Genomic DNA, 25087 nt, shown 5'->3' with positions numbered 1-25087 from the left:
AATTACGTCCATGCTTTCTGCAATTCCATACTTGAACTGAACACACACAAAACAGATTCCTATCTCCTAAAGTTACCTTAATCTATTACTCACTCTGTTCGTTTCCGAGAGGCTGTTCCAACATGGCTAAAATTACAGAGTTATCCAGGACGAAATAACGAAAGTTGTCTCTACTTGTGGAGGTCAGTCTGGAGTATTTAATTAGAGTATCCTCATTTAAAAGGCTGCATGGTGAGGCAGGTCCACTGGGAGAGGGGAAGGCTCCAAGCTGCTGCATGATACTACAAGAAAACAATAATGTAAAATCAGTCAAATAACTGCAGGCGTGAATGGGAGAGGACATACAAAAAAAGGACACATTTCTCAATTAAATCATTATCAACAATGGCTCCTTACCATGTGAGTGTGGCCTCTGCTGCATCCTTTACTCTCATGGAAGCAGGGTTTGGTTCTTTGTCACCTTTGTATCGCACCTCATGGCCATTGTTCTTTGACTTGCTCCCGGATATGCCCAATTCAACAATCTCCAGCACTTCTATTAGGCAATCCTGAAAAGCAAACAAGGGTTCACTTAAAATCCCATGCAAACTACAGCCTTAAATAGCAAGAAATTATATATATATATATATATATATATATATATATATATATATATATATATATATATATAATCTCAATTTGATCAGCCTAAACCCTGCTATGGGTTAGAGCATTTTAGGGCACCAGGGTATCCCCCTGGATTGCATCAAGCACATTTTGTTGCAATGCAGGGTGCTTTCATTGCTATTTGCATGAAATAAATGACTTGCCTTTTCATTGAGCATGTCAGGGTGCTCCGTCAGCCACACACACAGGCACTGGAATGCTGCAACTATCATGGAGTGGAGATCTCGAGAGTGGAGTGGCGCTGGGCGGCTGCACTGGTACACGATGTAGCTGCAAACAGAACTGACTGCACGCTTTCTGTCTGCTGAGTCCACACTAACCTTCACCTGAAATCAACAACAAAAAACATAAAACAATTTAAATAAAACATATTGTATCCATTTAATATATGCAATGTTAAAATGTAAGTGCTGTGGAAAAAAAAACACTGAACTATCAATGTGTTCTTTACAGAAAGATTATAATGGCAGTACTATGTAGTATTAAAATGTTATCAACTACTATATAGGCTAATCAGGATTCTCTTCATTAAATAAACTACTTTGAATTATATGGCTTATCGTATGACAATAGATTTACTTACAGTGCAACCCTGCTATCCTTTCCATTTGCAACTTTACAAGCATCTCATAAGCCTGTCGGAGAAGAGCTGCTGTCCAGTCTCCTTGCCTAGTCATGTGGACAGTAGTTTTGCATTGAGATACAAAGGAAGGGGTACTGACCCACTGCCCTAGCCAGCCCACCCTAAATGGAGCTACCTGAATCTGCCTCTTTACCTTGGCCAAACCAGCAAGAAGCTCCAGTGCAGCCAGGGAGATGCTCATGTCAGGTCTCCACTGGGAGTTGAGTCTCTGTGTCACCAGGTGGATGTTGCGAATCAGGAGCCCCACAGCTGTATCTGTATGAAGAGCTACGATATAACCCCAATACCACACACCACAGAGAGGGAAAACAACTAGGTATTAGTAACTACGAGCAAGCAATCCGACGAGCAACAAACACACGTAGCCACAGTCAGCATACAACAACTAAAGGACTGCCATCCCGACGGCAACTTCTGTGGAGAAATCATCACAAACTGACTCAGTATTTGAATGAAGAGAATTTGTATGTATGCAAGTAGGCAAAGTATTCTCCAGTTTGTCAAATTTGGACTAATAAACAAGTTTAAAATGGGCATGGCACACATGGACCTGTGGGGTGCCTACAATATAGTTAGTGCAAAGTAGATTTCTTTTGTAGAAACATGTGCCCCTAAGCATGAAGCATTCTTTTTAAGGGTGTTTATAGACATTCAAGGTTTTGTAACCTGCAAACTTGGTTAAATTAATCAAAAATGGATTTTAAAACACAAACATTCCTTACAAAAAAAGTCTTGTGAATAGGGATGATAATCTATAGAACTGGAGAATTTAACACAGGCCAATTGGGATGGGTGGCACACAACAAACATTTCACACTGTTAAAATCCATGCAGCACAATTCCAACACAACAAGGGCTATTACTGGAAACACCTTCTGATGAACACTACAATTAATGAGCTATCATATTTTGTTAGCTACTGCTACGGAAGAATTGGAACATAGTTACAATATTTGAAAGACAGTGCATGTCATTTTTTTTTTTTTTTATAGATTATTATAGATTGCAGCCCAGCAGCAAAGATTTGAACTCTTTTCTATAATACTGTTACCACGATATAAAAAACTGTTCTTTTATGCAGCAAGTAATCCAAAGTCAGTACACAGGGATCAACACAAACCGTAGTGCACTGCCATTTCATAAGGTTGTGCTTTAAAAACGGAATATTGTAACAAATCACAATAGAGGTCAGAAAAAGGGCACGTCATTAGACACGGCTGTCACTTCTTGTTCACACCTCCTCAGTGTGTTAGTTTTCATGCTCAATGTCAATGTAAAGCCACATTTCTTTATACCGTTCTGCAGTTAGTACAAGGTGGAGCTGCTATCACTTCAACACCTAGCTTTCATAATTATTTAAAATTTGCAGTTGAAAAAAACAAAAAGCGCTTTCACTTTTTAGACTGATAATCCAATTCAAAAAGTGCTCTACTTATACTGCTAGTGCAACATCTTTTGCACAAAATTCTACAGTTAATGTTAATCTTCCTGGCACAATTAAAATACATTTAGAAGCGTATTCTGTATATCAGAAACAGTCTGGGCAAACCAAACCCCAAGTTTAGGATACTGTTGTCCAGCTAACTTTGAAGACCTACATCATAACTACCAATATTCTGTGCAGCAATACATTTTTTTCCAGGGTTAAATATTAGACAACCTGTATAAATTAGGTTTTCATCAAACGTTAATTGTCATTTAAACCACAAGCTACCTTTGAACATAACAGTCACTGATCTTAGATGTGTCTGATTTTGAATATCTACAGTTTATTAGTCATGCACACTGTACTTAAACTGAGTGCAGCATGGATTCACTTCATATTAAATGTGTCTCTGGCTTGGTTAGTATTACTTTAGGAACAAGTCTGCAACACTGTGAACAGGATCATTTTGCAGTCCTCATTGCTAATGCATGTAATTAGTATGGATAAATATTTAATACACTTTTGCATCACACTTCAATGGTAGGCATTTTACTTTATACAACTCTGAAAATATGTTTTAATAGTTTGATAAACTAAAATAACTGAAAACATTTAAAATTACTAAACACATTTAAAATAATGAAAATAAAAATATCTGAAAAATAAATGAGAAAATAGTTTAAACACTCCACACTCAAGCGGCACACATTTAGGAAAACAGATTGCTGCACGTACAGCTACGTTTTACCCAACGCTTTCTACATTTCCATACCACTTGTACCATGTTAGCTAAAATGGCAAATCCACAGATATGGTGGTTATTTTTTTTTTATGCTTCTTACTTAACCATTTAGTAATTTTAGAGTTCACATGACAATGGAAAACGAAGACCATTTTAAGAGCAACACAGAATTAAAACTGGGCTTCTGGGAAACACTTGCAAAAACTTTAGTAAACAATGGACACATTAGTTACATGGGACTGTGAATACTAAAAAACAAGTGCATTTGATAGAAGAGTTCAAGTTGAAGTGAGCCTAGAATGTTTTTACTCATCAATTCAATTAATTCTGTATGCAGTATTTGGTTTCAAACTTTCAAGAAATGCAGAGTAAATATGGTAACAACTAAGCAAAAATATAATATAACGCATGAATTAAAATGTATAATTTAAGCTGTAACAAATCTTTGTATACAACAGTATATTAACACAAAACTTCTCATTTTTAAAGATGTTTACTCTAGGGTACAATTTACACAATTCCTGTAAAAGCAAAGCATGCTAATCGGTTACAAAATTATTATTATTATTATTATTATTTATTTCTTAGCAGACGCCCTTATCCAGGGCGACTTACAATTGTTACAAGATATCACATTATACATTATTTCAGATTATACAGATATCACATTGTTTTTACATACAATTACCCATTTATACAGTTGGGTTTTTACTGGAGCAATCTAGGTAAAGTACCTTGCTCAAGGGTACAACAGCAGTGTCCCCCACTGGGGATTGAACCCAAACCCTCCGGTCAAGAGTCCAGAGCCCTAACCACTACTCCAACAACTTGGGTGTATGTCAGATCCCTTAATGAACACAGAACTGTTTCTCACTAGCTATAACACTTCTTTTCCTTTCACAAAACTTTTGCAAATCGCACACTGAAGTAAATCCACTTGATAAATAGGAGCAAGAAAGAGGAGTGTTCCTTGAGCAGGGAGTGTTTCATCCACAGTATCTAGCAATGATAAACACCAGAACATCCTGACTTACCATAGTCTCTCAGGAGAGCTTGTGCTGGCCTCTCGCTGTCTGGAGTGGTGGCTTCTGAACTCCCTCCACTGGCTGTGCTGATCCCACTGTTATTGCGGCTATGGCTCTTCAGGTGACTCCCTTCACTACTGCCCTGCAACACCACAGCAACACAGGAAGGGAAGAGAAGGCACAGAGCTATTCAAGTGTCTTATACAATAGCTAGATGTATTCCATTGATAGGGCACAGAGGACAGAAGAGACTGGCGAACATTTCTCCTTATAAAGCAGTGCATTGGTTGAATACAGATGTAATCACAAGATGTTATGTCATTTACTGGGTTGGGCACTTACTAAAGTTGTTAAGGTGCTGCTTCTTAGATACCACAAATATATCCTAAACTAAAAGAGGAGGATTTATTAGAAAGGAAATGTGCAGTTCTTACCATTTCGGATTGTGCTCCTATGGATTCTAAAAGTGCTGAATCCTGAACAATATTTAACATTGCACCTGGAATGAATACAGAAAACATACATAAAATCGCAGTTAGTTAATATCTTAATTTGAAGTTAACCAGACAAGATTCATATCTTATCCATGTGGCTCACCAGGTGAAATATCTATAAAATAATAAATAAAATGAATCTCCTTCTAGTCCAGCCAATCCATTTTACAAACCTAGGATCATCTGTGTGTTGTTTGGGTCCGTTTCAGTCTGCAGAGCTCCTATCAAAATATTGACCAGCCTTAACTTCAGCGAGAGGAATGTGACTGGTTTGTCGTGAGACGAGCCGTCATCATTGCTAAACTTGCCTTCCAACAGCACCTACAAAAAGAGGAAAATATCATCACTCTTAGAACATACTTCATTGTACTTTTGGTTCAAATAAATGTATTAATAAACACATCCATAATTTTACTCAATCACACATTTCAAGGTAAAACTAAGGCAAGACAATAAAGGCTTTAGCTAATGTAGCATTAGACATGTTTGACTACAAGACTTGGTTATTTAAATATGTGAAATAATAAATGCATTGTCTTTTACTAAAGACCCAAATTAGCCCAGTGTTTCCTGTTGTAAATCATCTTTCAAAATATGCGACCTACCTCAGACTTTACATTGCCAAAATGATGGGGGAGAGGCAACAATGACAACAGAATGAGGATGGAGGATCTTCTCAGATCTGTGGGGTTCACATAAGCCTTAAATTTTGAAAGTTCCCTACAAAGGAGAAAGTAAAACCATTTAAAATACCATGTAAGCAAATAAAATAAATAAATCAGGTAGATCTTAGATCAAGCCTCCAAAGAGGAAATTAATAAATAAACCTTTAACTTAATCGAAGTAGTACCCCTTGCAAAGGATGATGAAAATCTAAAAATATTAAATACAGAGATCGTATTGCATTTAGCTAGGTAGTCACTCCACACCAGTGTGGGCTACGGATGCAATGTTAATGTTGTACTTTGGTGGAACAATATACACTTAGATCACCAACTTCTTACCTATCAGGCAGAATGGTTTCCAGTGCGGTGATAAAATAAGGTACCACAACATCAACTCCTTTCAAATCGGTGCAAAACAATGCAGAAGAGTTGAGGATGATGCTGGCAAGAACAGGGCGGCAGATGAAATCTCCTATCTGTAAACCCTGAATCAGACCCATGTAATACCTACAAAGCAGTAAACAAAAAATAAGACATGGTAATAAGATGCAAGATCAGCATGGATTCAAGATTCATTTGTGGCAAAAATATTTTTTAATCTTCTAGTTAACCTCTGACTGATCACATAACATAATCTGGGTCAAACACAGCCCTCTAACCACTGTGTATTCAGTGATGAAGGAATCTTTCTGAACAAACCAGACATAAGTGTAAGGTAAGCAGGAGAGACAGTGGGAGTGTGCTTAGTAACAATTTTCCTTGAACCAAATTAACTTCCATTGTGCTCATCACTTTTCACAAGATGGCTCAGAACAATAACCACATATTTAACAAAGACTGCTGCTGCCTTAGATAGGAAAGCTCTATTGAGATGATTTTTTTTCTCCAAGCATTGACTCAATGTTGACTTTTCTGTAGGGAATCAAAGGCAATCAACAAATGTGTACATAAAAAGCAAGGGCAATTTTCATATCGGCAAATAAGCAAGATAAACTAAACTGCAACTAGACATGACACTTATTCTTTGAACATTCTACAGCTTTAAGAACAAGCCATGTTATTAACAATTGATTACTCATAACATTAAAAGGAAGCCTTTAATGCACTCAGTGCTGACAGTACACAAGTGCTAAGTTCATCATGTCATGAAATGAAATGAAATCCTATTGTCTAACAAACACAGACAAAAAATTCTGCTGACAACCACAAGCAGCTTGGTGTGTTCTAAATAATACAGCGCTGGGAAAGATTCATCCTAACAAGCCAAAGATTAATTACAAAGCACTGGTGTGCCTTCTGCAATTCTCTTTAAATGACACTTCTTATTAATTTACCTGGAGAGATACACTGGCAGGATTTCTTCACCAGTCTTCTTACTGCAGAATATTCTACACAGTGTTCCACAGGCTTCTGCCCTTCCTGCTTCATAGTTATCTGGGAACTCATTGGCATCAAACAGGGGGTTGGAGATCATGGTGTCAGTGGACATCTGAGAGCCTTTCCGACGGAACTCTATACCTGCTTGGGTCGCCAAAGCTGTGGAGAGAGGGGGACAGAGCACCTAAATCGGACATGCCAGCATTTAAAACTGGCTCATGGGACTTCTGACACAAAGATTTTGCAAAAAGCAAAATAATAATAATTTTAAAAACAGTAACCCGTCCTACTCTCCTTTAGATGCAATTATGTGTTCAATACCCAGGGAGGTAGACTAAAATAAATCAGCTTGTATCAACCTTTTTCTTTAAAAATGACACAGAAAACTAGACCGCCATCCATAACTGACTTTTGACAGCTCTAGAAAGCAGAATAAAAAGATAGATTTGTTAAAAGCTAAAAAGTTATCAAGATTTTAATTGATACTAGTGTAAACTTCTAATGGCCTTCTAATTATTTCAAAATTGCATGAACAAGATTTTATCTTAGAATACCTTTGAAAAGTGGACATTGAAATGAATGTTACTTTTTACATTAATATTTGGTATTTCTTTCAGCAGTTATTTTGTCTTGTTGAAATCACACAGAACAACAGTTTGTAATAATATTTCTTTTGATGAAAGTGCTGAAAGTCAATTGTCTTTCTGTCTAAAACTTAACTGGCCCAGCAAAGCCTCTCTGTCATCTCCCATGAGCACAGTGCACATCAGGATAGCATTAGCAGTTTACTGGACAGACATACACTTCATGCATTAGGCACACACACACACACACACAAACACCAAACAACTAAGGTATAAAAACAACAACTTTCAACTCAAATTAAACCAAACTAAAACAAAAATGGTTAGTGCAGAGTCTTGGGATTCATGATGTGAAACTGGCATGAACGGTCAGATTAAATCAGACTAATCTCTGGCCAGCCATCTTTCCCATTCAGAAACAGAGGAAGGAAAGAAGTGACAAATTGCCTTTCCCCAGAAAACAGTGCAACAGCAACAAGGACCAGATGACGATGATGTTAAAATTAAAAGGGTAAAAATGGGGGTGATGAGCAATGATAAAAGAAATAAAAACTGACTGCAATTTAAGAAAAGCTAATGTTCCTACTTACAAGATTTATAAGAAAGAAGAATTTGGATAAAAGATGCTGCAAGATAATAGAAATAAAAATGGAAACAAATCAAAGGACAGCAGTAGTTATAAATAACTTTAAAGATGATGAAATCAGATTTTTTAATATGTAAATAGCAGCCTCCTTTAAGCTTTATTTTTTAATGAGTTATTAGAATAAAAGATTTAGTGAGTAAAGTGAACTAACTAAAAACACACAGAAGATTGGCAGTCAGGTTATAACAGCCAGGACTTGGACAATCACCACGTGAACAGAGGATAAGAAAGACACTTGGTATAAAATCAGGGCTTTGTTTTTTCTTTGACAGAAGCATGTTGTTTTAAATTAATTTTATTAACCCCTTGAGCTCAGAGCGCTTGATCAAAACATGCAATAAATTATCATCACGAACACAAACTTGTGTAATGAATGGTCTGGCATCCACCAAATCCAATCTGTGCTCACGTTTTGTCTGTAAAATGTCTAGGCTTTTGAATAATGAATGCATGTGCTGGACAAAATATGCATTCTAATTGCAAGACTGTAAGATATGGTTAAAAGAGAATAAAGGCTAGCTGGGCAAGCCCATAGCTAATACTGCTGTCGAAAAGCACCATAAAAACTGGGCAGTGTAATAATTGAATTAACCTTTCATATAATAATTCTTACACTGGACCACTGTAAGTGAATATGTAATTTAGCTTGAATTTAAAAGACTGCTTAAAGTTCCAAGTTCAGCTTTCTTTTCTTTTTTTTTTCTTTTTTCTTTTTTTTTTTTTAAGGATAAAAAACTGTGCAAATGTTATAAAACCATAAAACAGTAAAATGCAGGTGCTATAAAATCACCTTATAAAAGATCATGGCTCTTCATTCTTAACTAAATTATTTATTCACACAACCTTTTTTATCCATACATGGTTGGGAAGTTAAGCATGTGAATACAATAGCTTTAACAAGCATCACATGATGCCCATATTGAGTGTTAGTGGCCCCATTAGTTGATGCTTACACAAGCTATAGTTATAAACAATAAAACAAACTGCGCATTCCATCTTACTGCATCAGAGCTGAATGGGGTTAATATGCAGGATTACATTTGCAAAACTGTAAAAGCTATTATTAAGCATTTGGGGGTTTAGATGCATAGCAGATGGATCTATTAATCTTGCAGGTAGGACATTTGAAAAACAAACAAACAAAACAAACAAACAAAAAACACAGCACAAAATGTCACTTTGCCAACCATACTTACCAGTCATGCTGTTGTCCCTGTTCATTCCGTTATGAAGTTTACAATGAACCAACGCTGCATCAAACAGCCACTGGCCAAACAGATTGAGGATGCTGTTGACCTTTGGTCTGGTGGGTGCGGGCAGCGGTCTGGGCTCAGAGCTAGTTTGGTTGGGGCTAGACAGTGGCGAGGTTGTGGATGTCTGATGCTGGATTTTGGGAGGGTGAGCAGTATTCCCCTGGGAAAGAAGAAAATCAGGGATCAAGAACTTACTGGAACCCAAAGAAAGTGCTGTTCATGCAAGTAAACCATTAAAGAGTTAATAATTCACCCCTCTTAGTGTTAGCAATGCCATCACTTGACTCTTTCCCTTAGTGCTGAAGATCTTTTATTCTTTGCTTTAATTGGTGACACAGATTTTTCAAGTACCAGGTAACAGCATTGAAAACTTAAATTTCTTCTAGGTTTGTTAATACTTCCTTTGTCCGACCTCTCCCATGATCAACCAGAGCTGACCTTCAGTACAGGCAGGGACAGGATACCGGAGGGTTGTGGGTTCAATCCCTGGTAAGGGACACTGCTGCTGTACCCTTGAGCAAGGTACTTTACCTAGATTGCTCCTGTAAAAACCCAACTGTATAAATGAGTAATTGTATGTAAAAATAATGTGTGTAAAAATAATGTGTAAAAAAAAACAATGTAATTGTATGTAAAAAATAATGTGATATCTTGTAACTGTAAGTCACCCTGGATAAGGGCATCTGCTAAGAAATAAATAATAATAATAATAATAATAATAATAATAATAATAATAATAATAATGGCACTATTACAAGCGGTTACATTTTTTAAAAATCTCCACATACACAAAGCACAACAAAAAAGAGACCAGTGATGTTGCTAATGCCAGTGAGTGGAATTAATAGATTTTAAAGCCTTGATTATGACACTGTCAATCCCTTGGAAACTGTTGTAACACGATAATCACGTGAGTAAGTGAATTATTTGGCTTATTTGGCCTCTACTAAAACACACTGGTATAGGCTAAAGAATTTAAATCAACAGAATGCCAAAAACATAACTGATAGATTATGATGTTAATTCATGTTTTGTTAAAAACAACTGTGGGAAGTTTAAAATAAACATGCATAATATAAATATTAGATTTGCCCGTGCTGACAGACATTGGTTTACTCCACTACTAAAGCAAGCATATTCCTTGTTTCCAGTTTAGGTACTCTGGCACAGCACTTACTGTAGTGGCTTTCATGGTTGTCTTGTTTACAGTGACAGCCCGATGCCTCCTGCTGTGAGGTGGGGTGGTGTTGCTTGTAGTGGTTGCTTGAGGCATGCTCAGTCTGTTGACAGGAGTAGGTGGAGCACTGTCCGACCTAGGCCTTGAGATACCTAGCAAAACGAAGAAAGCAAGTTACCGGCAATAAAACACCAACTACAGTACGGACTGCTCAGCAACCAGAAGAATTTCACCTGGCTGGTTAGAAATTGAATCTGGTAGGAACATTTGCATGGCTGCTTCACTACCGAAAACCACAATATAGCTGAAAAGTATTTGCACCTATCTGCTTGACTGCTGTTAAGTGCCAAAACAAAAATGCACACATTTAGATCTATGACGTTTTACTGTTAAGTTCATTAACAGCGATAAATTAATGATCTGTGCTTCAAGTAAGATGGTAAAGGGTTTATAATGAGGACCAAATGCTTCAAAGTGCTGTTTTTCAGATATATTGTCTAGCAGCTGCAAGTGATCTGGGTTAAATGATCAATGATTAAATTAGCACACATCCAGACTGTACAGTGCACCCTTGCAGGAAAGTGGTACAAAGGTGCAGCATTGTTCTAATATTTCTTACATGTTCATTTTTTTAAATACACATTTAAGACATTAGCAGTAAAGGCAAGGTTTATGGAATTTGGTACACATTGCACAATGAAATACTGCAGCTTCTAGTGCTACTTGTTTTTCACCACAACCAAATTATAATCATTGTATTTGTTTTGCCCGGATTATTATATTTGCTCCCTTTAGGAGCCATAGCTTTGTATACCAGAGGAGGGTCGTCTTTCACGTATATAGCTCTTAGAGACGATAATGCCTGTGGAAGAAATACAAGTTCAGACTCCTGGAAAGAAATGCCACTTCCTAAAGGAAAAATAAGTCAAATAAAAAAGAAAATACTGTACTTGGGATTAATCTAAAAGTTACTACAACAAAAGCTGAGACTACATGTGTTGCAAATTTTACTACTGTTCAATAATAATGTAGCTGCTGCCTGAATGCAACATTTCAGTTGAGATCCCTGAAGATTAAAGACAATGCTAAATATCAGTGTCTTCGGACACAAGAAACAGTAAGTATTCTGATTCATCAGTTGAAAAGACTTCATTTTGTTTTCCCTCTTCCCAGTTAATTTTGGGAACTAAAGTTGCTAAAGCAACATTTTCCTGAATATACCAAGCAAAAAACCAACAAATAAGATAAATCACCTAAAAATAGATTTGAATTACTCAGAGTACTCATCTGCTCAGCCCTGTTTTGGCAATTGGTCTGCATAGCTATGTTTTATATTGTATCAGTATAATGTGATAATATGTGAACATGATAACATGTATGTTAAAGTGTTACTGAACACTGGGAGTGTTTACAATAAACTCATACCTAAAGATGGGAGTCTTTCATGTAAATAATTCTTAGAAACTGCAAAGCCTGAAGAAAAAAGAAATTAATCTGCTATGTGACAAAAGGGGAAAATCACATTTGTTTTCATTACATTATAAAACGGTGAACCAAACGACAGAGGAAGACTTCCTGTTCGAGATGTTGACATTATTATTATCATTGTCATTTAGCAGACACTTTTATCCAAAGCGACTTACAGAGATTAGGGGGTGAACCATGCATCAACAACGACTGCTGCTGCAAAGTCACTTACAGGACCTCGGTTTTACGACTCATCCGAAGGACGGGGCGCAAGGAGGTTAACCGGGAACCTCCTGGTAACAAGACCCTTTCTTTAACTACTGGACCACCAAGCCTCCTAAACCTTTTTTGCTGTTAATTGAAGCAAAAGAGCCCAGGTGACTGGGGAATAGGTTAATTCCACATCCTGAAGGAAAATACCTGCTTACAGTCTCCTGAACTAATCAGTCACCTGTTTGTTCACCAGAAGGGGTCCCCACACCCCCCAAATACAAGTGACAAGGCAGACACCTGCAGGCCCAATTATTCAGTCGCGCCTGTGACCCGTTATTTCAGGTTTCACTGTAAATGTTGAATGTTTACAGTAATAATTTAGTGGAATGATAAATTTAACAGTGCTCCAAAACAGAGCAAGTAGCTTCAAATAACTTTTAATTTCTTCTTCTTACAATTCACTTTGTATGGTGTTTGCAATGATTCAAATGATTCTAGGTTATGTGAATGCCATAAAAGATTTACAGTAAATACAATCACAGAACACAAGATGACAAACAGAATTCCAGACTCACGATCCGTAACCATGCCCTGCGAGTCATCAGGGTTAAAACGATCACCAATTCTATTTTGAACATGCATACAGGGATTGGACAAAGATTAGAAACATCTGTGAAATTGAACACACAATTTCGAGTACATGGGCCATTCCTTCATAAATGCTATAAAGGTCATCCTGGCATGTGTTCTGTATTTAAAACATGCATTTCCCTGTTACTAGTGAGTTTCAGTCATGATGGTCAAGACAGCAGACAAGTGCTCAGTTGGAAGGTGATTGATGTTTCATGAAGTACAGTCTCAAAAGTTATGACTATGGGCCATACTTGAGAACAAATTGCAAACTTCCCACCCCCAATTCAAGGAACTAGATTGTAAATCAAAGAAGCCACAGACATAAAATGTTTTTACAGCAATCATCCAGGGCAAGTGAATCACTGCTCTCCTGTCTGCTCATGGGGACCCTACACCTTCCTGACAACATTATGGCAGCTGTTTCTAATTGATTTTGAGGAACCCCTGTATAAACAAAGAAGATACAGTATTCTGTTTAGTTGTGCTATGAACACTAAGAATTCACAAGTGGGAATAGTCTTCAGAAATTATATATATATATATATATATATATATATATATATATATATATATATATATATATATATATACACACACACTCAAGACTTGCATTAGCTAGTGCGATCATATTTTTATAGTTTTATTATCAAAATGATTAGTAAATGCAAAATTTGGGGAGATTTTGAATGAGTTATGATCCAAGCCTTAGATCTTATTTACAAACAAAATACTGCAGCTTCTAGTTCTTTTCTAACCACAACCAAAGTTAGCTGGAATCACTGTGTTCAGTTATAAGCCCTTCTGCCCAAATTATTAAGATTGCCCCCTTTTGATTGTGCTGGAGCCGTAGCTTTTTATACCACAAGATGGCAGTCTTTCATGAATATAGATCTTAGAGACTGCAACACCTGTGAGGGGAAAAGAGAACATACTGGAGAAAAACAAAATATCACAAAAATGGGAACTCAGGAAGGCAACTAACAATTCCAGTCGGAATCTTGGTTAATTTGTTTTACATTCTAAAGGTTTGTCAAACCTCTGTTCAGTTCAATGATGTAAAATGACAATGGATCTAAACTGTATAAAACAGATTTTTTGCTGGGTCTATAAATCACCCCCGAGGTAAAACACCAACAGGCCTAATACAGAATGAAAGTGTCGTGGTATTGATCCTACTGAAAAGAGGCTACACTGAAGAAGATTCAATGATGTTTCGTATTATTATTTATTTCTCAGCAGAAAGAAATAAATATGTTCCCCCTTTATACAAGTCCTGCTAGAACATCCAGACAACACAGTCCAGCCCTTTTGTTTTTACCTAGGAATGCATCAACCAGACAGCTGATCCCTCGCATGGCACGGAAGAATATCTGAGGCAGCTGTTTGAGGCAGGGGTGCTGAATAACTTCCTGGGGTACACCAGTAACATTCAGGAGCTGTTCTTGGAACTTCGGGGTGGAGCTGACTATTGCTGGGTTACTCAAATCCACAGGATTACTGGAACAAAGCATGTTGGGAAAGACAGAGAGAGAAGGGGGGGGGGGGGGGGGGGTTCAAGCCCATATATTCAGTGATAAGAAATTATTTTAAATGTATCAATCTCATTTCTCAAGATCCACATTGTTGGCACAGCAAAGAACGTGCAGCTAATTAAGGAATGAATGCCTTTAGAAATGCAGATCATTTAAAAGAGTTGATTTAACGTGCTTGTGTGGAAACTAAATCAGCCAGTCATCGCATCATAAAATATATGAGACATACATTTTGAAGATATTCATATCTTCATTCAAGACACAGATATGTAGGACAACATATAAACTTCTTACTGTTTTCATACCTCAGCATGTGCAAAAAGCGAAACCAAGTTTGGGCAATGCAATCATTGTCCATTTCAGCAGGAATTAAGTTTGCATCTTCATCCGGGACTTTAAATGGAGGAAATGATGGGCCGTATGTAAAGCGCAGCAATCTTGAAACAACAGAAAAAAGCACATTTTCTCCAAAGTCACAAGATGTGCAAAACAATTTACCTCCATTTGCATGTAAAGTTTATTTGGGACATTTTTTGACACGATCCTCAGTCAAAATATACTTTGCTTTGTCGTCCATTTTTGGTATTTTACCTCCAATGTTGAAAACTATTTAGCAACCTAATCAAAATAATAATGCAACACTGACTTTGTCCCACCCCTATATATAACAAAGTTTCATTCAGTTTTTATGCTTGACCACAACATGGATGACTAGATGTCTAATACAAAAGGTCCTATTTTCTACATGCTGACCTGGAGGTCAGTGCACAGATGACCCTGCTCCACTGTTCCACCACAGGGGGATGGTGTCTCCAGTTGGCTAGCATCTCCCTGGCTGTCTTCCAATAGGGAGGGGTGGGAAAGCAGCGGGTGCATGCCAAAAACCACACTTCAAACAGGACACTTATCAGCTTCTCTGCCAAATGCTCAGCAATTCCACCTAAAGGTACAAAACACAGGATTCAGGGAACCAAGAAACACCAACACAATCGTCTTTAGTTATTTCACTATCTAACTTAGACTTAAAATAAAAAGGAAATGTGGAAAGCATTGAATTAGTCAATGGTCCTTATACAGTAAAGAATAGTTCATCAACATGGCATAAAAGTAAATTAAACTTAATTTAAGGGTGACCTGAATAATTTATAATGGCTGTATGTATTAGCTACAGTAGTGAACAACTCTTTATCACAACCCTCTGCCTTCCTCTCTGCACCAATTGTGTGAAATATTAATGAATGGATTAACATCCTTCAAGACACCTTACAGCACCTTGTGAAGTCTATGCTGGATCAGGGCAAATGGTAGCCCAACCCGATATTAGGTACAGGTCCTATTAAAAGGAAATCAAACATACATAAAGCTTTTTTTTTTTTTTTTTTTAAGCTAAGTTAACAGTGTAATGTTAACCTCATAATAAGGAAAAGGCTGACTGACCCGGGACAGTTGGAGCGGCTAGAAGTGTGTCATTGATCTGCAACAGGAACAGTAACAGAACCTCCCAGGTTTCCCTCATCATAGTAGCGGAATCCCGAGCCAGCTTCTGTACTGCTGTTAAAACCTGCTGACACAGTCTGAACTGGTTGGGAGCATTGTCCTGCCTTCAAAACACACACAAGAAAAAAAGGAAAAATTACTATTATTTTTTAAATATATCTATATTTTTTAACTCTATAGGGTCCACCCAATGTTAAATAACCTGCCGGCGACCTGGCCTTTAACTCTTTTTACTCAGGCACTGTGAGAGACAGCCCTGCTTTAATACACCATTGGAAAGAGGAGAGTTGGAGCTTTAAAACGAGGTCCTATTTGTGTATTTCCGGTAGAGGACCATGTTAGGAGATAGCCGTGAATGCGAGTGTTTTGCAATTGTATTGCTGAGCTGTAAGACAGACCTCCCTCGGTGCAGTAAACAAACATTTTCACAAAAAATCTTTACAAAATAATGGTGACATCAAAGGCACAAGGACCTATTTCCCGATAAATATATTTATTTGTTTTTCGGGTTTGTGGATCAGATGCACAAGACAAGAGCTGTTAGGGTTATGTTGCCTTGGTCGCCACCTTGCTGGCCATTCAAGCCACAGTGAACAGCCCCATCTTGTGCCACATGATCTGGGTCCCTGAGACAAATAATGTAAATGCGTTTTATTTATTTTTTCTTTTGCACATTTTATTATTATTTATTTCTTAGCAGACGCCCTTATCCAGGGCGACTTACAATTGTTACAAGATATCACATTATTTTTACATACAATTACATTATTTTTACACATTATTTTTTTTACATACGATTACCCATTTATACAGTTGGGTTTTTACTGGAGCAATCTAGGTAAAGTACCTTGCACAAGAGTACAGCAGCAGTGTCCCTCACCTGGGATTGAACCCACGACCCTCCGGTCAAGAGTCCAGAGCCCTAACCACTACTCCACACTGCTGCCCCGATTCATTTTCAATGAATCAGCTTTTTATTTATTTTTGTTGCTTTTGGTCCCTTTTATAAATATGGCCATAATTCATTTATTTATTATCCAATGTGTTCATTTTTTCCCCATTGCCTACATGTTGAAGTTTCAATGTACACTGTCAGACTTGAGCTGGCCATGCTAAAATATTTTTTTTTTTACAAACAATAAGTCTCTTTCTGTGTTTTTTGTTATCTTTATTGAACAGGGTACGTTTCAGACTATTTCACTTTTTTTATAGAAGCCTAGTGTGTGCACATTCATTTCATGTATGACATATACCTGTGACCTTTATAGTTACAATAGCCACAAATCTACCAACAGTAAAAAAACAGGCGAAAATAGCTCGGACACTACTTAAACTAGTCCTAGAAAATGTAGGTTTTTCTTTCTTTCTACAATTAAAGCATTACAATTCAAAAGAAGCTATAGTTACAATATTTGCCAGTGGGTGGTAATGTGTGAAAATGAAAAAATGCAATAGGACAGTAAAAGGATTGTAATTTGATTATTTTTAATATTTCTGTCCAGGTTAACGTATGTTCAACATTATCAGCTTTTTAGGTAAAAGGAACACGAGTGTGATTGTTTGAAGGGTAAACAATTATTTATACAAAGGTTTAAATTATCACAGCTTTCTTACCTGGGCACAAAGAGATTGTGGAGGTGTTTGAGAATAGTCTGAACATAGAGGTTTGGTTCCTTGATGATTGGCTGAGGGATAGAGTCTCGAGGAGCCACCAGTGCCATAATCCAGTCAGTATACACATCCACACAATTCTTTACAGTATCCCCGTCTAGAGGCAGGGTCAGTCCGTAACACAGAACTTCCATTGTCCATTTCACCTGCACAGCACAAACACTGCAGTGTCACTTAACTTCTAAAAATAAGTACAGCCAGGTAACGTTTATCTGAACTACCCTAAAACCACAAACCAGATCTGTTATCAACACAAAGCATGGCCAACACCACTCAGATTAAGGTCAGCAGCAGCTATTAATATAGTAATACTAGGCTCAAACATTTTTTTGGACAACCACTAGATAGAGAGTTCTTACTTGTATCAATAACAAATTAGTGTAGAAAGCATGGAAATCAGGAAAGCTGTGGCAGTGTAGGCATTTACTCTACCTGAAATGATGTAATTTCTAAAAAATAAAAACTTTTGTTTTTGCATATGATTCAAGAAATAATGCATTCCAATAGACTTAAATTCTACCTAAAAAGTCTGTTCTTGCATCTTAAAAAAATAATCAAATATATGAAATTTGGCAGGTGTTCTACTTTTTGTGGAAACCTGAACTGAAAAGCAAGGGCAACATATTGTCCCCCAGAAAGTGCAACAAGCATACCAAACTCCATCAAAATCACAACCCTTTGCTTGACCTTGAAATACATGACTTCATTCCCTGTTTAGGTTGTGCATTTTCAGTTTTTAATTAAACACAGATACTGTGCAAATACCCCACAGAATCACCATGGGTCATAAAATGTTCAACCCTTAAGTAGTGAAAGGGTAAAAAGTAAATTTTGCCAGAAATATGAAAAACAAAAAATAAAATAGCCTTAAGCTTGCCTATTTAGTAGCTAGTTTTAATATTTCTCTGCTTTGATGACCGTTCCAATAATGCAGCCACCAGATGTCTGGAAAAATACAGACAAAAAAATATTGCAGGCTGTAAACAAACTGATGGCTACTGGTAAAAGCATTACATTGTCAGCACCTCTAATTGCACATTACTGGGGTAAAGCTTTTAGACTATTTGTTCAAAAATACAGTACAGGCAAAAATCTAGCATCCGAAGACTGCCACTGAAAGAGACTTCATATCAATAACTGAAATTACCATTCAATCCCAATTAAGATTTCAGTCATCTCTGTGTACAACCATACTGCTGTGTAGTCACAGTGTAGCTCAGAAGACCTCTTACCTCTTTGTCCGTTTTGAGGATGCTCTCGACCCCTATGGTGTTTAAGCCCAGTCCAAGCGGGCGCACCACTGCGTTCGCCACATCACGACCCACACTGTCAGGATAGCTGTGCAGAACACTCATGTGACCCTGATCGCTCTGGATCACCAGGTTCAACGACCGCCACTCTGAATACATGGTGCGTCTGTCTGTACTACACAATCCAATTACTACCTGAAACAAAGCACAGAGCTTGCGTATGAGAAAATGTGCAGCACAGGTGAGCAATAATGAAATCGGGTATGCTTATCCATTCATACACAAGTCATGCTTTCATAATGTACAACGTTGCACAGATTGACGTTGTACTCCATAACATGAGGTATAAAATGTTGTATTTTGTCTGATTCTTGCTGTACACAAATAAGCACATGGCTTGCAATAACCATCCGAGTTAAACTGCTTTTGGTAAGAAGTAATGTTTTTTTTTGGTTTACTTCAACTCTACAACAGATTCATTTCTTCCTTTTATTGATCTTTAACTTCTACAAAAGGCTTTACATCTCTTAATTTCAAGACATCTTTGCAATTTGTGAGCTGGAACCACAAACATGATTAGTTTGAGTTATGAACTGAATTCTACCATAGCTTCTCTGACTGTGGCATTGGAAGGCTTACCAAGTAATGCTACATTAAGGCTTAGATATAACTATCCTCCCTTTGCATGTTCCCACTGGGGAAAGAAAGCTTTCCAGAGCAGTCGCAGATCTGACGGTGGGCTGAGCCAATTAACAGCAAACAAAATGCATGTTGTCATCTACTTGTACTTGCATGCCCAGAGGATTAGAAGATGTTGGGTGCATCCTTCATGTTTTAGAAGCCAACTTGTTCCATAGAAACAGCAGAATATAAGCTTAAAAGACTTATAAAATACCACAGTACCCAAAGTATTGCAACTGACCCAAATTTTCATACCTCTCAAGTCATGCCAATCCTTTTAATTATTTATCATCTTTTTGTGTTTTAATGTTATGGTTTGTGACCTGCTATTGGTTGATAGCAAGATGATCTGATGGTCTGAAATGAAGTTTCACTCTCTCTCACTGATTTGCATGCACTGCTGTCTGATTTGGAGGGATGTGGGCCAGAGTCGTTTGCATTTATTTTGTTTGCAAATGCCTAAATAAATGTGGTACTACTTATCAGGAAAAGCCAAGAGGGGAAAAAAACATAACAGCTTCACTCTCATTTTGCCAGGTGTGATCATCACTTGCGTGCACTATTATTTCCTTTAGTTTAAGTTGTTCTACTCAAAGACGATGGAGGACCATTTTAAAATGCAGAACGTGTTACTAGCTAGGCAATATAAAGAATATGACATTGGCACTGTTCGTACAATGTCAGATGAAGAACCCCCATATAATGCACTTTATAGTACTTGCACACAAAGACACTTCCACCATTTACTTCTATCAAGAAAGGAGATCTTAATCTGTCACGAGTTTGAGATGCATTAATGACCTCAGCACTTCAGCTACTGTAAACCTTGAGTTGAAACTTCAGCTGTTCACTTGATTTGTTAGCCTTAGTTCTGTCACATGTACAAAAGGAACATTAGAATATATTTTTATTTGACAAGTATAGTACACGAAAGGGCAATATTTATGACTAACTGCACAGCTTCGATATGATCTCTGTAAGTTTTATTATCAACAGAACTCTTGTTAAAACAGGCAAGGTTTACTTTCCCGAATTCCAGCAGTTAATCGTGGTTTACTTCTTCAAATATGTATCCTCTCATATCCAAAGCATACACCCCGTTCTTCTATTTACCCTAGAATTCACTTTGTGCACGAAGATCACCTTTATTTTTCAGTTTAGGGAAAGTAAGTTGCCAAGTTCTTACTATCAACTCATCCTCAAGAGAAGTATCAACAAGCCAAGAAATTCAGCCACTGCCCTAGTTACCCTTAAAATTGTGTGGGTACAGTAGGACCACAGCGGAATGTTTTATTTCATAAATTAGCCCTAAATAATGTGCCACCTCACTCCCTCATGATGAACCATAGATGTCTCCTAAACAAAAGGCCTCTTGTTGTAAGATATTATTGGTTCAGTAGTTTGGGACAAACACCAATCACAAAATGTTTTAGTACAAATATTTATTGTAGAGAATGCGGAGTATGCGATTTTACAGAAAAGTATGCTGTATATACACACATTCATTTGGCATCAAACCTAACTTGGTTTGAGGGTTCGTTGCCTGGCCGACTGGACGAGGCTGAGACCCCCATTGATAAAACATAAAAATTGTTATTAAGAAAGGTGAAGATGGGGAGGTGGTGGGTTACGATGAAATCAAAACGCAACTGAGAGATAAGTGAAGAGGGTATTTATAGTGCTAACAATTTAATTAGCTAGCTAATGTGCTATCAAGAAATCTCATTATAAAAGGGTTAATAATTTACTGATGAATGCATCAACAACCTTTAATTACACAGCAATGATTAAAGATCTGGGGATCTCATCCCAGTAGATTTGTGTTTGAAACAGGATCGCAATTAGTTTATATTACTACATTATTATTATTTTAAGATATAGTATGTGCTAACATACAAATACCCTTTAAAAGGAAATTCATAACAAAAACAATGTTATTTTTTGTCACTTGAAAGATCTTTCATTACATTTTGAGCAGATTTCTAAGCCCTGTTTGCTCATTTCAAGACCAGGAGCTGTGTGCTGCTAAGCCTAAAGTTAAATTCAGCAAAATCATAATAGCTCATCAATCTTTGTTTTTTTCATAGACAAGTTGCTAGTTTGTATTGCAGTAAATGATTAGCCTCTGAGAAAACCAGCACTTCATAATGCTTTAAACAATGCGGTTCCAGTTCCATGTGCAGAATACAAGGACACATGGGTTAGCTGTTACAATAACAGCCCTTTGTTTAATCTGAAATCTGTTTTAGTTTATTTCCTAAATTTGGAGAAGTTCAGGGTCTAGCTATACAATGGTAATGGAGTATTTTAAGCAAGTTTCCATTGGGGGGTCTTACATTTAGAACACAGCTGAAGTTACAGTATATATTCCTGAAGCAGCACTCACAACTAGGAGGTGCATTGCACAGACAGCTTTCAGATAAACTCCCTGTAAACAAATCAAGGAGTAGGGTTCAATGCCGCTATTAATTAAACTTGAAGGTTTTAAGGTAAGCCTATTTTCCACAATTAAATCGTCAATGTGTAATATGCTCATTAATAAAAACGATTACCAGTCAGTCACAGGGTTTCATCAGAGGTTTAGTACCTTGCCATTAGCAGAATATGAGACTGGCTTCAAAACTAAGATAGGAGTCTATTTCTTCAGTCGAAGAAAAGACGCTTTAAAACACAGTACCTGTGAAACTGGTACATGGTTAACAATACCTAATCATTCTGAAGGCATTTTTCCTTCAGAGACATGAATCTAACACGTTTCCATTGCAACACTACAGCTAAAAACGCAATTAAGTGTACAAGTCCAGCTTTGCATCTGCTTTCTCTGTGCATATAAATTATACTTGAGCCACATCAATTAATAAGGTGTGGCATCTTGCGTTCTCTAATACTATCACTGTAGGGGACATCTAAGCATTTACTAACATATATCACTTCCCGTCACCGTATGCCAGTGTATAAAGATTGCTGCACATCACGGTTTGCCTGTATGCTAACATAATGGTTATTAATGTTACACGGTGACAGGAAGTAAACACACACACACATTTGTTTTTACAGATTCGCCACCATGTTGCAGTACAGGGAACGGTAAACACAACACGTTCATAAAGGCTTGTTGCAAAGGGAGATCAGGAAATGTTTTGTTAGCGTTATGTTTTACTGTATATAAAGTGAATGCTAATTTGATTAGGATTAATTCGTGTCGCTGGCCAATGCACAGCAGCATTGAACGGAAAAGGAGAGTAAAGATCGGAAAGGAGAAAGGAAAACATGTAGCCCCTACAGCAGAATCCTGACTGGAGCCACGAAGGGCGGAAGGGTTGGGTTTAGATTCTCCTGAGCACGATACAATAACCAGAAAATCTGAAAAATGACATGAGATTTGTGCTTATCGAGGTTTTACAAAAAAAAAAAAAAAAGAAAACAATATCCGTGTATATGTTTTGCATTTGTATACGCTGGGCAATGCCAAGAAAAACAACCGTAATAAGATGCATTCATAAAAAAGATAAAATGCCACCTTATAAACTAAGCGATATAAAACAGAAAAAAAGACTGTCACAATATTTGCACCTTACGCTGACTGTCATAACACAGTCGAATAAAAACATCATTCATTTCCTTATACAAAATAATACGTACAAACTCTCGGTTCCTACTCCTAATGGACTGAAATGTAAAACCAGACGCTCCCCAGTTTATGGTTCAGAGCAACCTAGTTCCTTAAAATGTCACCGACAGTGTGTCTAAGACAGACCCACATCAGGTACCAATCACCAGCCATTAGTTGGACTCGAGTCCCCTGTCGCACTGCTCGTGCAGGCCACACTGCGGGATAAATAAATCCTGAATGCCTGGTCCAAGAAGCAAGGTTACGGTACCTGTCTGAACGAGGAAGGTTGACATATCAAAACACTGTGTCTCCGCTACAGCGCCAGCTTTACAGTCCCTGATCCTTCAGCATCACCATTGTAGCTAGACCAACGATTCAAATATGCTCTTCCGCCCCGTCTCCGTCCGGCGGAGTCCGGTAGCGATACTGCGGGCATCGGGAACCGCCGCAGATTACCGAATTCAGCCGAACGCAGCGCCCCCCTCAGTCTCTGCAGGATGGAACACACTGGCAATTACACTATTAACCGAGCGCGGCGACCGTTCTCCTAAATATGCAAAAAAAAACACTGTATGATAAGCAACGTTGGTAAAGTCGCCAGTAACAAATTGTGTTGTAACGTCCTCGTCCAAAAGAATCAGCACTCCATCCCCGCCATGTATTTTAATTCAAACATAAATAATACCGTAGTGGGATTATTAGTGCATATATTTTACAATGAGTCGAACTTCTAATAATATCAGCGCTTGTATATTAAACCGGGATACATCTTGATTTAACATTATCAGTTCTAAAATAAAGAGTTAAATATGAAGACAATGGTGGTGGTGCTGCAGCGTCCAGTTATGGCAAAACGAAAGCCATGCGTCACCTGATTAATTCAAATCTGCCCCATTGCACAATGATGATGGACTGAGAGTTGAGATTATTAAAATCGTGCTCTGAAACTAACCCTAGTCAACATTATTCCACATCACTAAACACCCGCATAGTTTGACACAAATTAGAACAAACGGCCGTTGGTTCTGAGAGAGGCCCAGGGCTGAATGGCAGAGGTTGACAGTTCAGGATTCACTGAAATAGCTGTAGGGTATAATAGGGTAAACACTCGTATACAAATAGTGTTTTACAGTCTTTCGTTAACTCCTACTTTTGGAAAATGTATGCTGTTATTATTCACATAGAAGTAAAAAAAAACACACACACACACACACACACACACATATATATATCTCAACGACAACAACAAAAAAACCCACACAAGATGAAAAAATAAAATATTAACATATGCTTGTGTTAAAAAGTTTGTACATCTAAAATTATTTTTAAAGATGTGATATTTGTATTCTACAAAACCTTGTTCATTTGGAGCAATCACATTCAGCAGTGTGGAGTAGTGGTTAGGGCTCTGGACTCTTGACCGGAGGGTTGTGGGTTCAATCCCCAGTGGGGGACACTGCTGTTGTACCCTTGAGCAAGGTACTTTACCTAGATTGCTCCAGTAAAAACCCAACTGTATAAATGGGTAATTGTATGTAAAAATAATGTGAAATAATATATAATGTGATATCTTGTAACAATTGTAAGTCGCCCTGGATAAGGGCGTCTGCTAAGAAATAAATAATAATAATTTTATATTATTATACTTTAATATTTTATTCATTAAAACAATGTAGCATCAATGTTTCCTACCCTGTGCACTGTATTGTGTTTATCGAACGAGTACAAGAAGGAATGTTTAAACTTAAATAAACTTAAATCCAGTGACTTGTTTATATAAAGAAAGCTATGTTAACTGTAGTGACGTCGGCTGGCTAGGACGTCACTTCCGA

The 25087-nt window shown here is 37.5% G+C and overlaps 1 protein-coding gene across 11 annotated transcripts in view; it reads right to left on the bottom strand.

Moving 5' to 3' along the window:
• Window positions 1-23764, bottom strand: part of LOC117970756 (ral GTPase-activating protein subunit beta-like) — a 31244-nt gene extending 7480 nt beyond the window's left edge. For 4 of the 11 annotated variants that reach the window (XM_058991071.1, XM_058991073.1, XM_058991074.1 and 1 more), the window contains exons 1-22: window positions 23524-23764; window positions 18944-19152; window positions 17655-17857; window positions 15981-16144; window positions 15297-15483; window positions 14849-14980; window positions 14330-14508; window positions 13872-13919; window positions 12124-12171; window positions 11513-11560; window positions 10699-10850; window positions 9465-9681; window positions 6996-7197; window positions 6001-6168; window positions 5602-5716; window positions 5170-5317; window positions 4937-5001; window positions 4512-4644; window positions 1443-1576; window positions 810-992; window positions 397-548; window positions 94-281 (exon numbers count right to left, since the gene is read on the bottom strand). In XM_058991071.1, the coding sequence (XP_058847054.1) occupies window positions 94-281; window positions 397-548; window positions 810-992; window positions 1443-1576; window positions 4512-4644; window positions 4937-5001; window positions 5170-5317; window positions 5602-5716; window positions 6001-6168; window positions 6996-7197; window positions 9465-9681; window positions 10699-10850; window positions 11513-11560; window positions 12124-12171; window positions 13872-13919; window positions 14330-14508; window positions 14849-14980; window positions 15297-15483; window positions 15981-16144; window positions 17655-17857; window positions 18944-19152; window positions 23524-23548 (3100 nt within the window). In that variant the 5' untranslated portion in view covers window positions 23549-23764. Of the gene's footprint in view, window positions 1-93; window positions 282-396; window positions 549-809; window positions 993-1442; window positions 1577-4511; window positions 4645-4936; window positions 5002-5169; window positions 5318-5601; window positions 5717-6000; window positions 6169-6995; window positions 7198-9464; window positions 9682-10698; window positions 10851-11512; window positions 11561-12123; window positions 12172-13871; window positions 13920-14329; window positions 14509-14848; window positions 14981-15296; window positions 15484-15980; window positions 16145-17654; window positions 17858-18943; window positions 19157-23523 lie in introns of all 11 variants that reach the window. The other 7 variants (XM_058991079.1, XM_058991082.1, XM_058991075.1 and 4 more) reach the window with 6 other exon arrangements.
• Between the last annotated feature and the right edge of the window lie 1323 nt (window positions 23765-25087).

The sequence above is a fragment of the Acipenser ruthenus genome, chromosome 18 (assembly GCF_902713425.1).
Source record: "Acipenser ruthenus chromosome 18, fAciRut3.2 maternal haplotype, whole genome shotgun sequence".
NCBI lineage: Eukaryota > Metazoa > Chordata > Actinopteri > Acipenseriformes > Acipenseridae > Acipenser > Acipenser ruthenus.
Note: the sequence above shows the minus strand (reverse complement) of the source record. Positions and strands in the feature narration are given on the sequence as shown.